Source organism: Haliaeetus leucocephalus, unplaced genomic scaffold (assembly GCF_000737465.1).
Source record: "Haliaeetus leucocephalus isolate CR32 unplaced genomic scaffold, Haliaeetus_leucocephalus-4.0 Scaffold848, whole genome shotgun sequence".
Classification (NCBI taxonomy): Eukaryota; Metazoa; Chordata; class Aves; order Accipitriformes; family Accipitridae; genus Haliaeetus; species Haliaeetus leucocephalus.
In genome coordinates, this window is record NW_010973284.1 from 5318061 (window position 1) to 5330009 (window position 11949).

Here is an 11949-nt window from a genome sequence, read left to right on the forward strand (position 1 = left end):
TCTTGCAAAAAAAAGGTTGCAGGATTTGAAAATAGAGAGGCCTAATTAGCAACTGGCTTGAACTGAAAAGAAGGAAAATTGCTTCCCTCAGGTGCACAATACTTCATATGCTGTGAATTGCAGAGACCCCTATTTACCTCGCTTTCTGTGCCTATGCACAATAATGGACTGTAGCAGAATACCAAAACATTAAAAAATGCAACAAGATACTTAATTAGCTTACTTCTGTAATCACAAACTTAAATGCACTACTTTGGCTGTTTTTTACATAACAGGTTTGCTTTCTAAGATAATAACCTTTCAATAATTTAAGCAGCATCTGTGCAGGAATGCATAATTGGACTGTAGATAATAGGAATCTAAAATTGAGTCTGGTTTTTATAAATTATTTTTCTCTTCAGACATTTAGCAATAGCTCACCATGGTACATGAAGTTTAAGAAAATATGTTCCTGTTTTGGGAATCAAAATAATGCATCTGTTTGGTTTTGGGTTTTTTTTATTATTATTCTGTTGGGTTTTTTTAAATTCTGTTGCAGTCAGGTGAAATTACATTGATTTCAATGGACTTAGGAAGTGATAAGCTTTTAATATTTGTTTAAATAATGAATTTTCTGTAATTATCCAATAAAACAATAGAAATACAAATATATTCTAGGTTTGTCTGATTTAGTTGCGGGGGGGAGAGAAGAGGAGCAATACTGTTTTTGTTAATTGGTAACAGGATTAGTAAATAACGCTTTTAAGAAAAAATACATTAGTGTTTCTTACTCATTCATAGTATTTGGTATGCTTTTGGTATGTTTTCAAAAAATAGCTTTAGAAAGCAATGGCATGATATGATCATAGATAAAACTAATTTAACTTTGGAAAAAATGTTTATTGCTATGCATTTGCATTTATACCTATAGCATAAGACTAATAATCTATTATTCACAAGCAAACTTCTGATAACTAGTGTGCTCACACAGCAAAACAAACTAAAACAGAATTACCAGGGAAAGTAAGTTTAAAAATGGAAGTGAAATATTTCAGAAAATGATAAGATTAAAAGAAATAATGTTCATCTTTCTATATGAAGCTTTGCAGTAGTCTTCTGAAGGATGTCACAGCATTGGCATGTAAACCTGAACGTCTGAAAGACACCAGGAGCCTTGTCATTACTTTGTCTATATAAATAATTATATCATGTAATATTTACAATTAGATCTCATTTTCATGGAAGAGATTTATCCTATAGGCAGCAGTCTAGCTTCTAAACAGAATCCTCAACACAAAAGTTTCTTTTTGACTATAAACTGAGAATTGCTTATGTGCCTTAAGTGAAAGTCAGTAATGGGATAGTCAGGATGTTGAGCAGCTTGCAGGGTTTGGTGAGAAGATCCAAATTCTGAAGAATTCTGGCAACAGTGGTGCAGATACTGCCTGTATCGTTATTTTCCAAATTGCCCGGCATTTAACTCTCACTGGAATTCTGTATGCCCACCTGCACAAGTGATTGCCTAAATACCTTTACAAATCCAATGAGGAGTCAGGATTCCAGGGAACAATCCTATAATACAAACGTACACGCGTTAAGTGTCTACTTAAAGGATATACAGGCACATAGTACTTATAAGGCATCTATATATATACACACATGCATAGTAAGTATACGCTTCAGTAGTTGGGTTGAGATGCAGTTTCACCGTATGGTGAGCTGAATTAGCATCTCACTCCCAAAGAAAGGAAGAGGGGGGCCCTGCTTCCTCCCTTCTACTTACTGCTTAGTGCTTTTGCCTCTTCCTTTGCACTGGATTTGGTGTTGACTGGACTTGTGTGTTCACCAGTTAAACTCACTAGCATGACAGAAAAATAACCAAACAAATAGAAGTGGACGGTTTTCTCTCAGCCTGGGTTCCCTGAGGTGGCTGATAAGCATCACAGTGAGTGAAAGTTAGGTGAAAGGGAGTAGGAAAAGAAAGGCAGACTGAGTTTCCCTTTTGAATGGAGAGATCATGTTGGCTTGGCTATGCTGCTTGCACCATCGGTTTGATTGAAATTTTATGATACTTATCTAGGACTACAGTTTTATTTTTCATCTTAATTCATGTTCTAGTAGTCCTTCCAAAAGATCTTAACTTTGACAGAAACAGATATATTCATGCATTGGTTTATGGTAGAAAACCAGAGCTTCTTGGAATTAATGTTGTGGATTCTGTTTATTGTTATTACAAAACAATAATTAACACACAGAATACAATATGTATTTCTTAATCTGCATCCTGGGAATTCATACTCACAACTTCAGTTATCACTGATAGAGGGACTCAAAAATCTCCCCAGTGAAAATCTGCCCTGTGAAGATAAACAATTGAAAAAAGTCTACTTACACATACCTTCTTGTTCTTATCTTTACAGGTGACCCAGCTGGATCCAAATAAGTCATTACTGGAGGTAAAACTGTATCCTCAAGAAACCCTTTTCCTAGAGGCAAAAGAATAGATCAAACAAGATTGTAGGACTAATCATCCTTTGACAAGCCAGAGGCACAGCATCGAAAGGAAGACTTCTATCAACACCACCTTGTACTATCATCCAGCTCAATTCAGTGTCACAACTTTGCCTCTTGCAAGAATCCTGCAAAATTGAAAAAACATAGCTACTTAGTTTCACATACATGAGTATATGTTTCCAACCTCATTTAAATGAGCAGAGGATAAAATTCTGCTATGAACACTGAACATTTATGACTCTGTTGCTCACTTATCATCCAGCTTTTGTTATAATTAATGCACTGTTAAAATGTGAGTGATTGTTAAGTAGAATTTTTACTCCTCAAATGCCCCTTTTCCACCAAGAAATCTTGGACATTTCTGCCTGTACTTTTGACACTAGAATGCTGTATATTTGATATCTCGCTGAGCCAGTGCTCTCATATATATGCATTTTATTTCTGTGTTTGAATTTCTACTTTGTCAACTAATTTAAAAAGGCAGAAAAAATTAACGGGACATTCTCAGCCATGGAAATTTAACAGTATTATAGTAGAAAGCATATAATTTTTGTTAGTACTTTCTGACTTCTTTGATAAGATGTAAGGTTTTGTTTGAAGAATATAGTTTGACATATATGCGAGATATTTATTTACTGGTTCTGCTTTGGGTCTCAGTTCTGATTCAGTTTAGGAAGTATTTTCCATTACATTGCAGTGTGTGAAACTGCTTATTGCATGATGTGAATATTTAAATAACATTAGAAATGGCCAGTACCAGAAACCTGGTATCTTGCCAACACTTCAGGAATCAGCTGATATTGAATATCAGCTGTTAAAAACCTTTCAAATACCAGATACAAAAGTTCTTTATTTCTCATTGTGAAAGAAAGGGCAGTTCCCGTTTTAGCAGTTTTCCTTCATTCTGGCACTTGTTTGTATCCTGTTACTCTACTGTTTTAAAGCACCTTGTTTGTTTCATCAAACAATGCGTATCTTAAGAGGTGGTGTAATAAGAAATCTGCCTTATTATTGCACACTTTGGACATTTTAACAATAGATTACCGATCCTGTCTCAAATTAAAGAAATCCTAGTTCTCTTGTCTGAAATGTATGCACCAGCTACCTGCTATCTGATGTGGAAGAATCTGGTACTTTAAATTTCTCAACCACAGAATGAGCATACTGAGTCTAAGACCATAACATACACTTCATGCCAAACCTGGATCTAAAACTGGTTTGGTTAATTTTTTTTTTGCTTTTTTTTTTTTTTTTTTTTTTTTTTTTAATCTCTGGGCTTACAGGATAGTGCACAATAGCACTACAGAATCGTCATCTGCTAATCAAACTTTTTTTTTTTAAAGCCTGGCACATTGTTTTCCACATATGTTTATATGCAATTCATAGTGTTTATTGTAGCAAAATGAGTTCTGATTTAAAAATTTTATACTAAGCAAAAACCAACTGCACACATCTTTTAGTCTTTCTTTTTTCTTAGGAAGGATGGTGATATAAAATTAAATGTATGCCTATCATTAGGGTGTTAGTGAAGCTGATATATTGTTACCTTTACCAAAAACGCAAATTTCTGAGCGGGGAAAGCCTTATTCTACCTTTTGTAATTCTGTAATTAGTGAGTGCTACATCAGACACTTTTAGAAGTGAAGTATCTATGACAAACAAAAGGTTTGCAAGTGTAAGCAAATTCTAATCATTTGCAGTTCACAAATAAAAGCATTCATAGCCAATAGAAAGATAAATGTATGTGTAATGGAAAGCTGAATGCAGACACTTCATTCTGAACTTTTGTTTTCTTACAGAAAAAAAATCCACTATGTTTAAGAAATTAACATAGGTTGCAAATTGGGGTGATGCTGTTTCTACAAACAATCACAGTAACACATACAGCAAGATTTTAAAGTGATGCATATCTTTTTTTTTTCAGATTAGCTCTTCCTTCTAAGCTGGCTATTGAGGAAAGGAATTGCTGAAATACTGCTACACAAAGCAAAGCGACCTTTCAGCTAACTTGTTTATATTAATCTGTTCTGTTTAACTTTTGTTTGATCTCATCAGGCTGTTTTCTTTCATTCAACTTTATTTCTGTATTTTGACTATATATTCTTTACTTTGATACTAGTTTCATAAAGTTATTAAATGTGGCTTGAATATTTGTTGAATTTGTTGAAGTCAGTGCTCCCAGGGTTTGTTTGGCCTTTTTTTTTTTTCCTAACCTCCTTTATTATTTTTTCCCTCCCTTTGCTCATATTGCAAAATACACTGTCATTACCAAAATGTTCTGGTGATAATTAACTGGAAGTGTTCAAAGTGGTGGCATTACTGCCCTCTGATATGAAGATATCAAGATCAGTACACAGGGATCATTCTGCCACAGCGTAAACAAGTGTATCACTCTTTAAATAAAACATTTATGGTTTTGGTCCTTAAATACTTTGGGCCTGATTTCAAGAAGCAACCATCTAGAGTCACCTTTCTGAATTACACCCTCAATGCAAACCAGTCCCTGTGTAGAAACATTAATATTCTATGCCATCATTTTCTGCTCTCCTAAACCATGGTATTCACTTCATATGCTCTGCTGGCATGGTTAATCCTCTAGTCAGTCTACAGACTAATTTTGTAATTCAGTATTACCCTAAAACTGTAACACTGTTGCTACAGAGCATATACCTGATTCTACCTTTTATCTTCAGGTTCTTCGCGTTAATGGCTTATCATTAACGTGATTTATGCATTAGTTTTAAGTCTTAAGGAATTACTGTTAATTAATGGAATCCTGTACGATGTGTCGGCTTTCATTATTGGCCTTCAGAGCATTACGGTGAAGGTGGGGCATGCTCTGGCTTTTGAAGAAACTTGCCGCCTATTGACATTGGTGTTTGAAATCATTATTAGAGAATATGCAGAACACAAGTGTTTGCTCTGCATTGTCTGCATACGCACCCTTAAATTTAGTGAAAGTGCTGAGGGCGTTTCTAATGGAGCTACGCTGGGGGTTTTGTTTATTCTTTTTAATGTGGTGGAAAAGGACTTTGGCTTTCATAAACTGTACCTACTCAGTGACATTAGAAACTTAAAATAAATTTTCAATTACAGTAATATTTCTACTAAAAGGTTATATGATTTCACTCTTCCATATGTGGGGAAAACCAAAATTGCCATGACCCAGATTCACAGAAGGACAGAAGCACGTCATTATCCAAGCCTCACATCCAGACTCCCTAAACAATGCACAGGAAGATTTAGGTGCCTTAAAATGGGGTCCGCAACAAGCAAAAAATACACAAGTAGGTCTCCAAACAAAGCAAAGCAAAAACCCCACATGTGAAGAGTCACTACCAGGCAGACCAGAAACTGCTCAGAGCGGTGGCTGAAGATGGAGGTATCTCGTGTACGCCGTTCCTCACCGGAGCTAACGCTTCCTACTCTCTGCTGGCCCAGGGCAGCTCCCTCCACTCAGGCTTCACAGCACTGAGACCGTACGTCAAGGTAAGCACCAAGTCCTTTCTTCCAACATCTGACGAAGCACAGAATAGATTTTTATTTCGAAACGGTGATGGTGGCCTTCTCCTGAGTCTCCCCTACAGTTTTCACTGAATTTTACTTTACACTGAAGTTTTCCCATATTGTGAGTCTATGGGCCTGAGGAGAAACAAGCCCCTATGTCAGACATTTCAGAAGACTACTTCAACACCATCATAGTACAGGCTACTTTTAATGTGCATGCTCTGTCTGCTGTCAAAGCTGTTTGCCAAAATACAGAACTCTTTAAGCTCATTGAGAGAGAAGGTGCAAGCAGGAGCACCAGTCTTCAGGCTAGCAGATGGGTGCTTGCCTGGGATGAGCTATCCAGCCCTTTCCAGTGACTGTTAGTTGCAGTCGCTGGTCTTTTCAGACAGATGACCTAGGAGGAGAGACTGAATGTTGATTCTGCACTCTACTTAGATTTTCTTATTCTACTTGTATAAAAGAAAAGGCAACGACAGTAGTCTTAATTATATTTTTTTTCTGTACAGGTCATGAAAGAAAGCAAAAATTACTATATATTGTACACAGCGTAAACCATTGTTCACTACCTGAAACCATTTAATCACAGATGACAGAGATGGAGGAATACCAAATTTAGCACTAAACACCTCAGGATCCAGGCAGTTTTATACTCAACTTAATCAGGTATAAATCTGCACTGCTGCCAGAAGAGCCACCTCTGCCCCCATCTTGCACTGGGATCAGGCAAACTAATCCAGTTAAAAACTAACCATTTTTTTCCTGGAGTAGTTTTCAGACTGATCCAGCTTGCTGAGTGGCCGTATGTACACCAGCACTGACAAAAAGCAGAAGGTGGAGCATGCAGGGGGTGAGCAACTGATGATGAGAGGGAGAGGAAGGCAGGGCTGCTCCCTCTGGCAGCAGTGCTGATTCATGTGGGATTGTATCAATCGTGGTCCTCGAAATATTTTTTGAATGCATTGTTATTACATTTACATTTTACATTCATTTTTTAATTTCAAGCAAATTAAACAAATGGTACAAAGGTTTTGCTGTCTGAAGCATCCATAAGTTTTGCGGAAGTCGGTAGCCCAGAATTCAAGAAATAGGAATCCAGACAGAAGATACCTTGAGTGTGTGCAGTGAGGGCAAGGCTCACTCTAGATCTAACTCTTACCAGTCGCTACAAACCTGAGAGAGCAGCCCGAGTACCCTACCTGCAGGAAAAAAGTTTCAACGGGATTTAATGTCTCATTGCATACCAGAGAATTCGCTCCTTCATCAGGGCTTTTCTCTGTGGATTCTTTTATGTGTAATAAAGACTGAAGTCACACTGCAGCCTTAATATAATTAAATTAAAATGTCACTCAACTGCTGGTTATAGAAGTAGGCTTCATTAGTTCCTGTGCTTGCAAAACTACTGGTTAACATGATCATTATTTTGTACTTACTACCAATGAGTTTCATTTACTATTTTTCTAACTCCATGTTACGACAGTCTTCCACAGTTCATTCCTATTCACTTTCAATCCAGTCATCTTGAATGGGTTTGTGTCATTCATTAATATCATCACCTCACTACTGATTTCCAGATAATGTACAAGTACCTTGAATAACACAGGTTCCCACACAGATCCTTGGGGGACATAGCTGGTATCCTTTCTCACTGTGAAAACTGTTGCTTACTGCTTCCAGCTATCAGTCTCTGAGTAATACTCCCTTTTTTTTCTCAAGAACAGATGTTTCCACTGTAGTAAACATCAGTGCAAATGACTAGCTTAGTTTACCTGCAGTTGCCCTACTTTCATTACGTACTCCTTTTATACCTTGAAAATATATTAGTCCAATTATCTTTCTGGGAGGCTTCCTGTTTCTGATATTTTTAATGATCTTTTACACCTTTGGTAATTGTTCCTCAAGGTCTGTCAGTTGTTTAGTTCTGGTTTTGTGTCTTCCAAAAGTTAACTTTCCACAGTCATATGTTCTTTCGGTTCTCCTCGTTTGAGTCTCTTTCAATTGCACCCTTTAATGTGCTGGCTCACATGGCTCAGCTACTTCTGGTGGGCCTTCTGGAGTCTTTTTAAGTAAGATGTGTACTCTGAAGGTCTAAGACAGTGTCTTCAAATAGTTTTGATTACAGTCTTAGTCTTTAACCTGTGACTTAATTTCTCTTTGTTATCTTCCTCTTTATGCAGTTTTCTTCTTAAAGGTAAATGCTACTCTGGTGATTTTTTTTTTTTTTTTTTTTAGTAAAACAGTGAATATAAGTATGTTTTCACTTACCTCAAAATATGTTTTCTATCATTTTATGTGCCTCTATGCTTTATTTAACCTATTGTGACAGTCCCCATTAGCATGAGTTACTATAATGCATAGGTATTTTATACTATGGAACTACAGCATCCTATTCATGATCTTGCCTTTTCTAAATTTACTGATATGCCTACTTTGTTGTCATTTGAAACCTCCCATTCTGTTTCAGCCATTTTAGCAGTTTAAAAATTATTTTAATGTGTATGTAGAAACGTTTTTCATTTTTTCTAGGTCTATTTGCCTGTTTTATATGCCCTGATTAATTAGGACTTCCGTTGTGTGAATAAAAGCAACCATGTCCAAAATGTGGTGGCAACTGAGAAGGATTTTTTTGAATGACAATTATAAACCCACATCTACAGAGGAACTTAATAAATTATGTTGTGGATCTGATTTAAAAAATCTAAGGTGTTCTAAGGAGAACACTCTGTTGCTGAAAAATACTTCCACTTTTTCAAGGTTTAGACGAAGGTGAATAAGACATTGTGTGACTGTTGCTGTATCCTGTAACACAGGAAAAAAAAAAAAAAAAAGAACCGAGGCTTTCAAGATTACAATTCCTTGTGAAGTTTGGTATAAAAGTTAAAATGGATTGAACAATCTCCCTAGTCATACGAAAAGTGGTTTTATGCACATGTATTAAAAGCATTGAAGTACTCTCAACTGGGAAGTCTTAGTAGATATAAAGCAATCCTTTCATTTTATGAGCAATTTGAAGGCAAATGTGCAGTTTACTCCTTTGACGATTATATTTTGGCAGCTACGGCATTCTTTCATCATTCCCTGTATTTTAGATGTTTTCAAGTGTATTTTGTCCTTCAGATAATGCTTACTATCATATTTGGCGCCTTGTCATCACGCAATCACTATGCATGAGCAGTATTTCTTATCAATCAAAAAATGCCAGATTCAAGAGAATACACATTCTAACCAGGTAACCCCTCGAGAATTAATTTTGCTTTACAAACACCCTCCTAGTTTTATTAGCATTTATCCAGCTGCCATCATAGTCTTACTTCTGGAATCAAACCAGTTCCTTGTGAAATTATCATAGTTTTCCCAAAATGAATCAAAGTGGTGATCCGATAACTACTTTTTATTGAAACAAAAATGCTGCCAATAGCAGAAATAATTAAGCAACAAAAAGTTAGATTAACACCACTGGATTCCATAATCTAGTGGCTGCCTGATGCCTGCTTTAAGATTCACTGCGGTCAAAACAAAAATTCTGCAAGATGTACTCAGCTACTACAGTTCTTAAGAAACGGCACAGCAAAACCGATCGCACCACACACAAATCATGCTCTCTATGCTGAAAGAGGCAATAGTATTAAGAGTCACCATTTATACCATCCTGTAGTAAAATAATTTCCCATAAGCAGACTGAATCCTTAGGAGACCAATTAAACTAACTTTATGGCAGTTATGCACTACTGGGTTGGTGAAAAGAGGCTGGTCACAGCAGGATAAGGATCAAGCTCATAAATGAAGAGCAGCCAAAGCAGAGTAATAGGAAAGAAGCACAAGGGAAATTTTACTGTCAAAAAAGCTGCTAAAGTGTTGTTACGGAAATATTAACTTAGCCTTGATCTTTGATTTAAAATTCCAGCTTCTAATGGATTCTTTCTTCCAAGAAACAGTATTACCATTAATTTTAAAACTTTATAAAAACTAAGATTTTTTTTTTTTAGTATTACTTGCTTATGAGAATCCTATAGCAAGGAATTTATCTTCCAAGAGAAAGTGGAATTGGTTGCCCTCAAAGTGTAATGTGGATTTTTAAAAAATCTTTCAGTTACCATAATCGCAGATATATTTAAATGCAGCCAATCCACTTAAACAGAAAAATGGATTTTCAGGTTATTTATATGCCACCAGAAACAGGACTAATAATTATTAATAAAGTAGGTAATGTTCATATGATTTTCAAGCACAGAATAAGGCTGAAGACTTTACACACTCTGTACAACGTAATAGTATCCATCTTTGCTTACACACTGCAGAAAAACGTTGCCTCCTCCCAACTAAAGAGGAAATAAATTACTTTACAGGGGAAAAATATTATCAATAATGAAAAAAGAGGCTCTGTTCTCAAAAGAAACTATTATCCAGACTTGGAATTACATGAGAAAAATATACTTAAACATAGACCCACTGTAATACTAGTCTCAAAATGAATGATAAATTCTAATCATGCTACTTCCAGGGAAAAAAGTTTACTGCTGCACTAATCACCAAAAAAGATGGAGTCCTCCTCTTGATGGAGGATTTCTTGGCAACCAGTTCGTCCTGTCTGAAGTAATGAAAACCTCCAGCGTTGGACGGAAGCAGCACAACAGTTCTTCACTGGAAAAATAATGGAAAAAAAATTTGCAAGGCTTCTTCAAGTTCACCTTTTCCCCCCTGCGGTGGTAATATTGTTCCATGTCCCATAAATTCAACCTTCTTGAGTAACCGTTAGGTAGCATCATGTGCTTAACAGGAGAGCATAACTTGTACCTGAACGCTAGCCATCCTCCGTCTTCCCATCCCACGGATTTAACCCGTTTCAAACACCACCTTTCCCGTCGTTCCTAACCCGCAGAAACCACCTGCACTGCCGTCCCTCTCTCAAGCTCCGCTCGCCGTTGGCAGAACTACAGACGTGCCCAGCAATCCCTCGTCACCTGCCATGGCGCCTTCACCGCCACTTCTCCCACAGCCTCACAGCCCAGCGTGCGCTTCGGAACCAAGTCGGGACGTTCACCTCCCTGTTTTGGGGGCTGACGCCCCGTTTCCCGGCTGCTTTACCGGGCGTTACCTGGAAGCGCCAGCGCAGGCCGCAGCCGAGGATCAGCGGACGGGCCGCCCCTGAGGGAGCCGAAGGCCACCTCAGCCTTTCTGCCCCGCGGGGGCCCTCTTAGCTCCCAGGGCCCCCTTTTGGCCAGCAGAGAGCTGCCCTGAAAAGAGGAGCAGAAGAGCCGCTGGCTTCTCTGTCAGCCATCGGGGCCGGCGGTGTGTCCGCCGGTGGCCCCCCGGCTACCGCAGGCGAGGGCGGCAAACGGGCGGAGGAGCCGCCACCGAGGCCTTCCCGCCGCCGGTGGGCGCCAGGAGCGGCTCCCGCTCAGGGCTCGACGGCAGCGGGGAGCTCCCCCGGGGGCAGGGAGGCGGGAAGGCGGCAGCGAGCCGGGCTCCGCCGACGCCCGCCTGTGCGTGAGGGGCGCGGGGAAGGGAACCGGCCCCGCTTCCCGGCTGCCGGCCCCCTCCCTCCACCGGCCGGCCGCTCAGGCGGAGTTCGCTCCCTCAGGGACGGGCCCGCGCCGGGGTCTCTGCGGGGGAAGCCGCCCGTGCGCGGCGGCTGCCGCGCTGAGGAAATGGCGGCCGCGGAAACCGCCCGCCCGGTGTCCCGCGGCCGGGGCCCCCTCCCCGCCTTGCCCTGCCCGCTCCTCCCGAGGGATTTGCCCCGTGGGGAGCGGGACACCCCCGTCACCCTCCCGGCACGGGCCGGCATCGAGCCGCAGCGGCAGGCCAGGAGCCGGAGGCGTGGTGGCAAACCGCGCCTTCGCACCTCGGGGCCGGCGGGCTCCCCCGTGAAAATGCCGGCGTGGGGAGAGAAAACGCCCCCCACGCCCGAGCGGGCGCCGTGCCCTCAGGGACCCGTCCGTTCCCAGCAGC

At 39.8% G+C, this 11949-nt stretch overlaps 1 protein-coding gene across 2 annotated transcripts in view; it reads left to right on the forward strand.

Annotated features, from left to right (window-relative positions):
• LOC104841032 (FAS-associated factor 1) overlaps positions 1-5072 on the forward strand; it is a 46976-nt gene extending 41904 nt beyond the window's left edge. The window contains exons 7-8 of one of the 2 annotated variants that reach the window (XR_775316.1): positions 2400-2785; positions 4418-4952. Coding sequence is in view for 1 of the 2 variants with exons in the window: in XM_010582403.1 (XP_010580705.1) it covers positions 2400-2483 (84 nt within the window). In the remaining variant the exon portion in view is untranslated. Of the gene's footprint in view, positions 1-2399 lie in introns of both variants that reach the window. The other variant, XM_010582403.1, reaches the window with a different exon arrangement.
• The last annotated feature ends 6877 nt before the right edge of the window (positions 5073-11949 follow it).